The 13,235-nt window shown below is 42.0% G+C and overlaps 1 protein-coding gene across 1 annotated transcript in view; it reads left to right on the plus strand.

Annotated features, from left to right (window-relative positions):
- The first annotated feature begins 5,402 nt into the window (after positions 1-5,402).
- Positions 5,403-13,235, plus strand: part of tsc22d3 (TSC22 domain family, member 3) — a 44,286-nt gene continuing 36,453 nt past the window's right edge. The window contains exon 1 of the mRNA XM_030061662.1: positions 5,403-6,222. Coding sequence (XP_029917522.1) covers positions 5,870-6,222 — 353 coding nt within the window. The 5' untranslated portion in view covers positions 5,403-5,869. The remainder of the gene's footprint in view (positions 6,223-13,235) is intronic.

Below are 13,235 nucleotides of genomic sequence, written 5' to 3' on the forward strand. Positions count from 1 at the left end.
AATATATTTTGATATTTTTTTTAATATGTGACTATTATGACATAAACAGCACTTAGAGCTCAATTCCTGAGCAAGGTTATTATAGTTTTGCATTTTTCATTAGTTTTTATTTTTACTTTGTTTTGACTTTTTGTTTTCAATTTCAGTTTAGTTTAAATTAGTTGGTTTTTTCCCCGTAGGTTTGCTAGTTTAGTTTTTATTAGTATTAGTTTTAGTCTTGCTTTTTGTAATGATGGGTACTTGTCAAAAAAAGCATTGTGTAGTGAAAACTCAACAAAACATCATCCCGTTTAGGACAGATGAACAACCAAATAAACAGACAGAGACGAAAACTAATGAAATTTTTGCTCTAATTTTAATTTATTTCAGTTAGTTTTGTAAACACACAAGACAGTTTCAGTCTTTTTTTTTTTGTTGTTGTTGTAAAGGCTCATTTTTATTTTATTTCAGTTCTTTTTGTTATTTTGTTAGTTTTCCTTAATGATAATAACCTTGTTCCTGAGCCCTGTCTCCTAATATATACAGTACAGGCCAAAAGTTTGGACACACCTTCTCATTCGATGCGTTTTCTTTATTTTCATGACTATTTACATTGTAGATTCTCACTGAAGGCATCAAAACTATGAATGAACACATGTGGAGTTATGTACTTAACAAAAAAAGGTGAAATAACTGAAAACATGTTTTATATTCTAGTTTCTTCAAAATAGCCACCCTTTGCTCTGATTACTGCTTTGCACACTCTTGGCATTCTCTCCATGAGCTTCAAGAGGTAGTCACCTGAAATGGTTTACCAACAGTCTTGAAGGAGTTCCCAGAGGTGTTTAGCACTTGTTGGCCCCTTTGCCTTCACTCTGCGGTCCAGCTCACCCCAAACCATCTCGATTGGGTTCAGGTCCAGTGACTGTGGAGGCCAGGTCATCTGCCGCAGCACTCCATCACTCTCCTTCTTGGTCAAATAGCCCTTACACAGCCTGGAGGTGTGTTTGGGCTCATTGTCCTGTTGAAAAATAAATGATCGTCCAACTAAACGCAAACCGGATGGGATGGCATGTCGCTGCAGGATGCTGTGGTAGCCATGCTGGTTCAGTGTGCCTTCAATTTTGAATAAATCCCCAACAGTGTCACCAGCAAAACATCCCCACACCATCACACCTCCTCCTCCATGCTTCACAGTGGGAACCAGGCATGTGGAATCCATCCGTTCACCTTTTCTGCGTCTAACAAAGACACGGCGGTTGGAACCAAAGATCTCAAATTTGGACTCATCAGACCAAAGCACAGATTTCCACTAATGTCCATTCCTTGTGTTTCTTGGCCCAAACAAATCTCTTCTGCTCGTTGCTTCTCCTTAGCAGTGGTTTCCTAGCAGCTATTTGACCATGAAGGCCTGATTGGCGCAGTCTCCTCTTAACAGTTGTTCTAGAGATGGGTCTGCTGCTAGAACTCTGTGTGGCATTTATCTGGTCTCTGATCTGAGCTGCTGTTAACTTGCGATTTCTGAGGCTGGTGACTCGGATGAACTTGTCCTCAGAAGCAGAGGTGACTCTTGGTCTTCCTTTCCTGGGTCGATCCTCATGTGTGCCAGTTTCGTTGTAGCGCTTGATGGTTTTTGAGACTCCACTTGGGGACACATTTAAAGTTTTTGCAATTTTCCGGACTGACTGACCTTCATTTCTTAAAGTAATGATGGCCACTTGTTTTTCTTTAGTTAGCTGATTGGTTCTTGCCATAATATGAATTTTAACAGTTGTCCAATAGGGCTGTCAGCTGTGTAGTAACCTGACTTCTGTACAACACAACTGATGGTCCCAACCCCATTGATAAAGCAAGAAATTCCACTAATTAACCCTGATAAGGCACACCTGTGAAGTGAAAACCATTTCAGGTGATTACCTCTTGAAGCTCATGGAGAGAATGCCAAGAGTGTGCAAAGCAGTAATCAGAGCAAAGGGTGGCTATTTTGAAGAAACTAGAATATAAAACATGTTTTCAGTTATTTCACCTTTTTTTGTTAAGTACATAACTCCACATGTGTTCATTCATAGTTTTGATTCCTTCAGTGAGAATGTACAATGTAAATAGTCATGAAAATAAAGAAAATGCATTGAATGACAAGGTGTGTCCAAACTTTTGGCCTGTACTGTACGTTCTCCTCTATGTTTTGTTGGAGCGTATCACAGGAACATTTGTAATCACTTGGTTTGAACTCATCACAAGGAGGGCGAGCTGGGTGCTGGATGGGTCAAACAACCCATTTTCACCTCACTGACCCGTGTCCAGCGCAAAGTGATGTTCGTTTGTTGCAAATGTCACATAAATCACGTTACGTTTCCATAACCAGCTGTTTTTTATGCCTAACCCTAACCTTTCTCTGACCTTCACCAGGTGGTGGCTGAAGAAACTGCCCAACATGATACACTGATCAGAAACATAGATGTAACATGTCAAGCAAACATAATTTAAGACAAAATACATTTTCCCCTAAAAGTAATTATGAATGCAATATAGCTGTATGGCGACATAGTTTTTAGGAGGCAGGGCTGCAGCTCCTCCAACACTTGGCCCTGTGACGACCACACTTGAGAACAAATTGATCAGGCACACCCTGGCCTGACTTTACTTATCAGTGTACTTTGGACCGATTTTAGGAATGTGCCACTGATGCAAGCAGCTTCCTCTATCCTACTTTTACTGGCCTACTTTATGCAGCTGTGGGAATCAGTGTGTAAAAGGCAGATCTACTCACTTTAGTAATTTGGCTGCTGAGTCCACATGATTTACTGCGGTCTAATCAAAATGTCTGAACACAAAATGTTATTCCCAAACAAGCTGCTTCAGAAACAAGACTCCAATCTGTCATGTTTCACTGATGTGGTGCTGACAGATGATCCAGGGATGATTTATGTCAATCTGACTCTATGGATGCATGGAATACTTCTCTTAACTCTTACATCGATCAGTAATATTTATTCTGAATCACAGCGTGTGTCTTTATCTTGAGAACATTCTTGTGGGCACTGCCTCTGGCTCTGTCCTTGTTTATGCCCCAGGGAAGTTAGCTGCCTTGAAGTACATGATAAACCAACACATGCACTGAATCTCAGCTGTGTGCCCTGCTAAGGAATAGGTTTTGTAACTTCAGAGCACAAGCTGTACCCCAGTTTCAAATAACGGATCAACATACATATTCCACGCCAACATATTTTCTGCAACAAAAGTCTTCTCTAGTCTCTAGTGCACTGTCAGGCAACACAACTGTGAGATGAATGACCTTTTAAAGAGCAATAATATTTATAGGCAGCAAATTCTGCTGCTTACAAAAACAGCCAAGTAACATTTTGAGGAATGAAGTACGAATATTGACATTAAAGTCAGAATTTTGAGATGAACGTAAAATGTTTGGGAATATTCCGTTTGCGGAAGCCATATTGCAACCCTTTTACATCAAACATGTAATTTTAAGTTTGAAATGTCAACTTTATTTTTGAAATGACCTCGGCTGTATTATGAAGTTTACTCTGAACATTTCAGTCTTGAAATGTTGTTTTGTCTTTTTTTCTTTTTAATTATGCCCCTGGTATTTTTCCAGAGATATTGCTCAGCAGATTCAGTGATTCAAAATTCCTGCTGTTCCTGTGACTTTCTGTGACTCTTACTAGTTTTATCCAATATAGTGGAGAGCAAATCCATCAAAACTCACTTTACCCATTTCTGTAGACTGATAAAAATATTTTCTGGTGAATTCAGAGGACACATCAAACTACAGGCATCAAACAAATATAAGTCATACAGATAAGGTAATGTAATTTATTAAATTATTATCTTTTTTTCCAGAAATAAAAACAGCTGATTTTTGTCATTGTGTGCTCTAAAATGATTATGCATGCTGGAGGCTGCAGCTTACACTCCTTAATTACAGCACTGACTGTAACACCAAATGCCCACTAGAGGGCAGCCTCTATCCAAATCAGCCCTCGTCCCCAATCACCCGACAGCCAAACAGAGGCAGCCTCAGCCTACTGCCCTAGGACATTATTACACACTCAATAAAGCAATAGTCAGTCATTTTCTTTGCCTAATTGATCCCACTGCTGCCCAACAATGCGTGCTGTGACATTTTTTATTGCAGCAGCAGCAGCGCGCCTCGCAGAAAGACATGTTATTTGCAATTATCTTGTTGTTGTGTTCGTGGCTGACCGGCCATCTGTAGCCAGCATGGAGTGTGCTTGTTGGTCAACGGTCGAGGTCAGGGGCTCAGCGGTGCGCTCTTCTTGCAGACGTCTGTGCCGCTCTAATCACATTGTCCCAGACTTTACCAGGGCTTGTGAAACACTCGTCTGAGAGACAAGAACATCCCAATCTCTTGCCACATCCAAAGCGATGTGGGAACAGATATGGAAATTGACATAATAGTAAACAAACAAGCACAGGGGAATGCTGATAAGATAATGTTTATGTTTACCATGCAAAGAGCGCACGCAGTCTGTTTCTCTCACACATGCACAGTGACACAAAATGGACCAAACGGCTTGCTGTGCACTATCTGCCATAAAGCAATTTGTGGAGATATTTAATTATATGACAGGAATATAATGATTTTGATTGCTTGGAAATTGTCCTACATCCCCAGCACACCTTCACCTACATCAAATGTCATAACAATTCTGTGAAACTGATAAATGTATTACTTAGAAAATGTTTAAACCCACTCATTTAATAACAAATATTGCCAACAAGCATAATCCAAAAGCTCAATACAAGCGATACGGGGTATTTCAATCAACATTCTTTTGGGCATTTATGCTGTAAGTGTGCACAGATATAATGATTAATGAGTATATCTGTGTTATTTTTTTTTTTTAGGATATAAAAGTTCAGTGGAGTCAGGTGCAAATGTACTAAAAGCAATCATATCAGATATGAAAAGAAAAAAAAACATGAAAAAAGGGAAATATTTTATTTGACCGACTGCTGGCTGTATTTAAAATGCCATGCATGCCGGGAGAAAAATGCTTTTCTTTTCACAAATCGGCGAGAGAGGCAACTTATCATGGCTTTGTGTGTGTTCTTTCACTGCCTGGCCCGGCCACTCCTTGTGCTGTCAGCATGGCAGGGTGGAGTTGAGTGGAGCTGCACATGTTTTCAGCATGCTATGAGGCATCTCCTCCCGCCCTGTCTGCCTCTCCTTCCTCCTCATTCTGATATGTGCTAGGCTAGACTGAAAAAGAAAGGAGGAGGGCCCAGTGCATGAACCAGTCCTGGTATTTACCAATCACAGGGGTTTCCCCACCCTCCCTCTGTCTCCCCCTCTGTCCCTCCCTCCCCTTTTGCTCCCTCCCTCCGTCTCTAAGCACGCCAACCAAAGAAAAAAAAAAGTGCAGGAAAAAAAGTGATAAGCAGCTTCTGGGTTTTGCTTTCAGGCGCACTCCTGCTGAATCGGTATGAGTGTGTGTGTATGTGTGTGCGGGGCGTTCACTCTTTCTCCAGCCACAGTAGCAACACATTGCAGCAGCGTCGGCCCCCGAACAAAAGGCTAAAAGCAGCACAGCCACAGGAGGGGAAACTCAGGGACAGAAGCAGGCTGTGTGGCCCAGCGTGACTGCACTTCTCAGGGAGGAACTCAACCTGCCGTTTAGCCCTCCCGGCCCCCGGAGAGGAGACGGGACGAGACTCCAGACCAGCCCGAGCTGCCTGTTTGTCTCTCGGGCTGTCACAGCTGAGGAACACACCCTGTTGCTGACAGCCCCTCTTTCACTTTGTCTTTCATTCACCTCCACCTCTCTGTGTCTGTCATCCTCTTCTGAGACCACTGCACCTGTCCTCCTCCACCTGTGCATCTCCTCCTTCACCCTTCACCCTGTCCTCCATGATGTCGGACGATGACTGCCGCTCGCCCATTGGCCTGGACTGCTGCAGCTGCTGCCTGGACCTGGCCAACGGCTGTGATGACTCCATGTCTGGCAGCCCGGGTCAGGGCCTCGGTTCTGGCCTGAGCACCAGGGGCCTGCCCGCAAGCCCGACCAGCCCCAGCGTCAACCAGTTCCGCCAGCTCCGAGACCAGCTGATGTACCAGAACCTGAACACGGACAAGCTCAACAACATCATGAGGCAAGACTCCCTGGAGTCGGTGGTGAGGGACCCCTGCTTCCTGCTCAACGAGGGCATCTGCAACAGCAACATCGACCAGACCATGCTGTCCATCCTGCTCTTCTTTCACAGGTAAGGCTCTGGTGTTTGTTTATCTGAAACAGATACAGGTGGCCCGGGGCGGGGTTCAATTCCCTTTGAATCTGGTCAACTCAGGGGAGAGATTTTCTTCCAAATTCAGCATGAGATGCCAAACTCTATCAGGAAAGAACTTAGAATGATGGCTATTCATTAGTAAACAAAGTGCTGTTTCTAAATGCGTTTCGCATTGACTCAGTTGGAGGTTAATTGACTCCTGCCCTCTTCCGAACTTCAGCACCTAGTCTGCTTTCTGACTTCTCGGTCTGCATGCATTAAGAGTCTCAGAATAAGTGCTGGTTAAGGAGCAGATTTACCTTTTAATTTTACTGACTCAGATTATCAAATGGGATCTAATAAATTATGTTTAAGCAGCACTTGTAATCTACAAGTTTTACAACAGGTTTTGACAAGAGAGTTCAGTTGTTTGTGCTGGAGAAATTAGTTGGAAATCAGACAGTGAAAAAGCACATAATCATCATTATGTAATGAATGTATACACAGTGAGCTGCACAGGAAACTGTACAGCAATACAGTATATTTAGACTGAAGTCCAGATGGTGAGGTTTAATTTTCAATGTATTTTCATAAAACAAAACAAAGCCGACAGTCTGCGCTTTAATCTCATAGCTTTGTCAATTCACATCCAAAGTAATACAAGCAATAAAAGTGTGCAGACAAAACATCAGGCAAAGTCCAAACACTTGTTGAGCTCTCAGCACCTTCATATATTTACATTCTCCATGACCACCTTACATCTTTATATGTGACATATTAAATAACGTAACACTAAAAATGACTTACTTACAACTGTGTATATATTGCTGTGTATATTGCATATACTGTCACAATGCATTTCTCATTATGAATTTTATTTAATTCAAAGACAGTTCATGTTTTAGCTTGGAGAAAAATATGTTTATAGATTCAGCCTCAAAATAAGAATGATCATTGAACTGAAATGGACTTTCCTTCAAAAGAACAGAAGTCTTCCTGGAGCAAAATAAATAAATAAATAAATAAAAACAAAACAATTAACCTATAAAGTCTGCCTAAAAACACAAGGTTGTTCACAATCACTGGCTTGTCATATTGATTCAATTAAAATTCACTTTTATTGCCTGAGGTCAATTAAAACTGGCCTCTTTCCTTCTCTGCTGCTGCCAAACAGTGTTTATAAAGATGTTTGTTTGGCAGCGTGCTGCCATATGTTTGTGAGGATTAGGATGTCCTGCTACATAGTTTCTGCCAGTTGGCGAGTTTGTTTGGCAGCTACTTTTCAGTGACTTCAGCCTCAAATGAACAGTTACCATCTTGTCAGTCAGCTGCAACTCTGACCATCACTGAACTCTTGAACCCCGGCCAGCACTTACTGTTACAGTACAATGCTCACTCTGAGAGGCAATAATTACATATGGTCTGTCTAGTTACCAGAGCAGGAAAATGTGGAGGTCCAATGAGAAATGGCAACAGGCACTGAAGCGGCCACCACGAGCCTGTTATCATCTTAAAGGCTACCTTTGAATGTCATATACATGGAAACTCACTGTTGTTCCTGCCTGTAAAGCAGAGATATGGGTTAATGGTCCATGACATATATGTCGGACGTGTGTCATATGATAAAGTGAACCTGATTTGATAGTACAGGAGGGGATTTTTGTTTTCTCTGGTACAAGAAGGGAATTCTGCTATCATCCTCCACCTTTGCCCCAGCTTTTTCCTGTATGAATCCTGTTTTAGTGCTGTCAACGACAAGTCACTGGGTATTCAAATCCACAGTCTGGATTTTCCAGCCTGTTGATGCCTGGGAATGCTTATTCCTAACTCTTCCCTTACTCCCACTTTTGCATAACATCCAGCAACAATTTTTTTTTGTTCCATCACTACTTCATTTAACCTGCCACGTCAGATGGTTTGTTACACAGAACCATCGAGAAGTTGTCCTGAAACTGTTTGGAAAAGTAGAAGTATTTTCAAAAAAATCTTAATAATCAGGTAACTGGATGAACAAACCATAAGACATTGTTGGGCAGTGATGAGGAGGAAGCAAAAACAAAAAGCCATGGTCAAAGGAACTTAAGAGCCAGCAAGCAAGCCAGCTTAGCTAGCTATTCTTGACATCTTTTTAAGGAAAATTGGAACAATCCAACAGTCACTTCTCACTGTCGTCACACCTGAACCACGCCTGCAGCTGCTGGTAGTTCCTTATTGGACACTGATAGGCGCAAAACACAATGATTTCCATAACTTCAAGTCTTACAAGATGGATTCTTTTGTGATCATGATCATGATTGTGATCATGATCTTGCGAAACCAACTGCCTCACAAGAAAATATTTCATTAGAAGGCGAAAGGTAAATCTAATCTAATGAAAACGATCTTTATCTGAGATGTAAGTGGTTGCCAAGCACTCCCAGACACATAGCAGATAAAACACTCAAAGATAGAAGTCCACACAGAGAGACATTAATGCCGTTTCATGATCGTTACTTTAATTTCAGAAACCAGCACAACTTTGAGTTGACTTTAAATCACACAACCTGGGAACCACAGGAAAAGATTTATTCACTTTAATCAGATTCCATGTCTATAAATAAGTGTATCGTAATCACTTTTGCCTGGAACGAACATTAGCTATTTGTTATCATGGATCCAGTTGTTTGCTACTGATAACCTTACTGTAATGTTCTCTGGCCAGGGAGCTTTATCAATATTTTATCAAATGTCTCCAGTAAAGCATGCAAAGAATATCCAAACAACAAGTTAAATTTTAACCTCCTTTATCGTGAGGAGGCCACCTCGCTCCATAGCTCCGGCTGTTTAGGCCTATTTTTATCACTTGGAGAGATGATAACTAGATACTGCATTAGTACACACAGTACCAGAGGGCAATAAACCTATCTACTGTATACTGTACAACAGCTGAGCGTGCTGGTGGGCATAAACATAAACTTCAGCTCCGTTTATGTGATTTGATCCTGTTTGGTATTAATGTGTGAACACCAGATTATGTAGACTGCAGAATTTACTTTTTATTATTTATTTATCAATTATCCTTTAGTACGCAGCATAGGGTAGGATCAGCGTCTGGCAGGATAATGTATCATGTAAGCTGCTTAGTGAATTTCCATAGATCCAGTATATTTTCCATATGTTGTCTCCATTTTTTCCATCTGTTTAACTGAAACAACAAACCATTTGATGCTCATTAATCTGAGACGATTATTCAGGCGATGCTGCTCTTGCTCTGGAGCTCTGGAGGATTTGCTGGGGAGGGAAAACTCTGCGCTTGATTATTTATGATAGTGAGGGTGTGTCAGTGTGATAGGATGTGGAACAGCGGGTCAAGAAACTTTTGGGCTGCGCACTGCAGCTCCCATCCGACACGAAGTGCTAATGAACTCCCTGAACAAATAATACTCGTCAGACTGGCTAGGTTTTATTTCTGCCCTTCTTTTGAGAGGTCCTGAGACTTTACTGGAATATGCTCCAATGAATTATTATTCACCATTCATATTTTGAATAATGCAAAGCAAGGGGAGCTTTGTTAAACTGCTGTTCAAGTGGTTTGTTGTTCTGCAAATCAGACTTACTAATACACTGATGCCATATGGGGTTGTAGCTTCATACAGTTCTTCAGGCTAAGAAGACATCTGACACTCACCAGGTGGCCCAACAACAGACAGGAATTTACTGATATCAGTGAAAATATCAATTCTACATTATTAAAATAGATTAAATATTGATGTGCTGATCTCCTTATCTAGTAATGTGAGAAATCAGGGCACTAATCTGCAGTGCGGTTGAGTATATTTGACACAGAGCTCTGCCATTTCCAGGCAGAGCAAACAATCAGGTTACAAGTGCCAGTATTGTGACATTTCTGCTTAGAGGCAGTGTTCACCCTTGTCATTGCCCGGTGTGACCCTGCATCTGTCGGTGCCAGCTCAACTGTTTGCCTGACAAACAGACTCTTTAGCCAGAACAGTTTGTCCCCTGAACCTCCCCTTCTCAGGAGGGAATCACAGACACGGGTCATGTGACTTTTGCAGAAAGGCCCGCTCGAAGATTTAAACATTGATTTAACATGTGCACGGCGTGCCCACATGCCCATGCACATGCACACACAAGGATGTGGAACCACAATCATACGTTTGCCTAATCCTGTCTGCTCAAAGTGGAAAGCTTCCTTATTGAGCGGAGCCTTGCAGAAGTTCATACATTTTTCAAATACTTGCCTCAGATGGGCTGAAAGCTTGGCCGAGGCTTACACCGTGACCTCACCCTGGGTGGTCAATCCGCAAAAGTCGCCATCATTCCCATTTGCCGTTTGTTAACAGAATGAAATGTTCAGCACAGCCTGAGGAAGCATACCAGGACATCTCTTGGACTTGTTGAATATCTTGTGTGAGGCAGCGGCAGCGGTGGCCAGCAAATGCGTTACGTAAACGCTTCAAGGGTCACAGCGGCGTGCTGAGTGGAGAATTTCAGCTCTTAAGTCTTGTTTGGTGTTTCAGGGAGAGCCAGATAGCCTCGAGGGGGGACAGCTCTGTGATTTCCACGGGATAAAAATCGGAGGAAATGGGCTGAGTACACTTTGAGGCTTAGAGAAAGAGAGCAGCACTTGGCTGAAATGAGAGAGATAGGCTTCCACACCTTCACCTCAGGCAGCCAGTCAGTCAGTGCTTAGCAGCCACTAAACATCATCACAGTCCGGGGTGAAGAGGGGTGAAGAGCCTGCAGAGATGATACGAGCATTTATCGCAGGAATTCAGCTCAGCGAGCAGTCAGAACGCACCTGATACACAAAAGTGAAAGAACTTCAAAAAGCAGTTGAGGGAGAAAGAGCAACACGAAATGCTGACAGCTCTATCAAACAGGCTGTCTCCGCAGAGTCCACTAACTCAACCTCAGGGCAGCGCTGAAGAGGGGCTCAAAGAGGGCTCATTCAGGGTTTGTTGCTGGGGTTCAGTCAGCAAGTCACTTACCTGCATCTAAGCATCAAATCAAAGAGACAAAATGTTTTAAATCGTGCAACGCTGAGGTGACGTGACGTTCCCTTGCTGTAGCCCACAACCACAAAAAGAGGAAAAGCTTCAAAACCAACAGAGAAAGAAACAGTCACATTTGTTGGCAAAGAGACATAAAGTTTGCAGGACAAGATGTGCGGGTGAAAAGACTTTCTTTTCTTAGCTGAGACTCCAAAGAAGATGATTCCAACCTGGTTGAGAAAGAAATGATGAGGGTTTTTTTTGATCAAGAAAAAGCGCCTGTCTGTGAGTAAGACCACCAGGGGAGAGGGAGTTTACTGAATGCGGGACTCTGAGGTTGCATGGAGAAAGGATTAGAGCGTATCATGAAGCATTTTCAGTTATGCTCACTGATCTGGTTCGATTTTCTGCTTTGAAATCATTACTTATGGCGTGTGACAGTTGCAGCCTCTTAAATTATGCCTCATTATGGCTGTAAAAGTTCCTTACTTTGCTCTAAAATGACAACTGCTCATTTTGCAACTGAAAACTGCCCTGGCTTGGGTCCATGTGCAACTGCAAGTAAATGGGTAGCACACTGCCAAAGGTCCAAGTTTTTGGCATGAAAACGAATATTTAGTAATGCGTTGTGGGAGTTATGGACGGCTTATTGCATATCTGCAAGTCGGCCAAAAAATTCAACTGTACATATAACAATCCTTACCGTTACCAAAACATGCAGGATAGCAATTCCATGAATATTCTGGACAACTTTCTTGGAAGCCTGGATGTAGGACCATCTCATCCATCTCATACTTTTAATACATGACAGGATAACAATGCTCCACAATACCACAGAGGAAGAAATAGAAATAGCCTTTTTAAATCTGCCCATACAAATAAAGTGTCCACTACAGTCCATTTACATGCTCATCAGACCTAAAAAAAGGAGTGCTCTGTGTCAAAGTGGCGCTGAACTGAATCCTGGGAGCGCACTTGTGATCCATTAGTGGCTGCAGTGCATCTTGTTGCATTCCTGCATGTCTCTGGATGCTCCAGCCAGCTGAGTCCTCTGCACTTGTAGTGTGCTGTTTACAAAGAGTACAATCCAATTCTTCAACTTTTTTTTTTTGTTTATTCTGTTTATGTGCAGCAGACAGACTTCCCTCAGGACATTACATCTATCTTGTGTTATTATCTTCAGGACAAAGAGAACAATTCGGGGAGCAATGCCTTTAAAATTTCACTGTCTCTCAGGGTTATCTATCACCACATTATAACTCCATTTTAATGTTTTTGTGGTGTTTGTGCTGTAGTAGCTACAACGGAGAGGAAAGAAAGATGAGACGGAGAGAGGACATTTGAGGTCCTGGGCCCAGTTTGAATTTGTGACATGGCAAGTTTTAGCTTGCTGAGGTGCCAAACCAGCACTCTTCTTTGAGGCCTTGCTTTTCATTACTATGGGAACCACTGACCTGAAAGAAGATACACCTATTTGGCCCAAAAAAAAAAAATATGGTTTCAAATGTCTACTCTGAACTTGGATGGATCTCTCACAAGATGACACATCAATTCTTTTATCTTTCTTTTCTTTCCCATGCATTCAGGTTTGCACTGTAAATAATGCGGCAAGGCTACAAAAGCATGGAAAGCAGCCAAGAATGTAGACATATAGGGAAAAAAAAACATAAAACATGATCAAAAAAGCCCACAACAACACTATTATAGTGCCATTGAGGAGATTTACTATACAGTATACAGATATGAGCTTGTACACGCAATAGGAACAGTGACAGGCACTGGGAACAGGAGTGAACAAAAGGAGCAGAACTGAATTTGAAATTCCCAACAGCTCCCACTGCTACAAAGACATTCCCAGAAGAAAACAGTGTCAGAAGGTATAATAAGGTAAAGTATAGGGATAGTCTAGTGGATACCACACACTAACACACTGAAGTCATCAACTTTTTAAGCTGTTGTCCTCATCGCTCTGCTCGTCTGTCTTCCCGCTTTAGCCACATTAAAGGCTCAAATATG

Source organism: Myripristis murdjan, chromosome 10 (genome assembly GCF_902150065.1).
Source record: "Myripristis murdjan chromosome 10, fMyrMur1.1, whole genome shotgun sequence".
NCBI classification, from domain to species: Eukaryota; Metazoa; Chordata; class Actinopteri; order Holocentriformes; family Holocentridae; genus Myripristis; species Myripristis murdjan.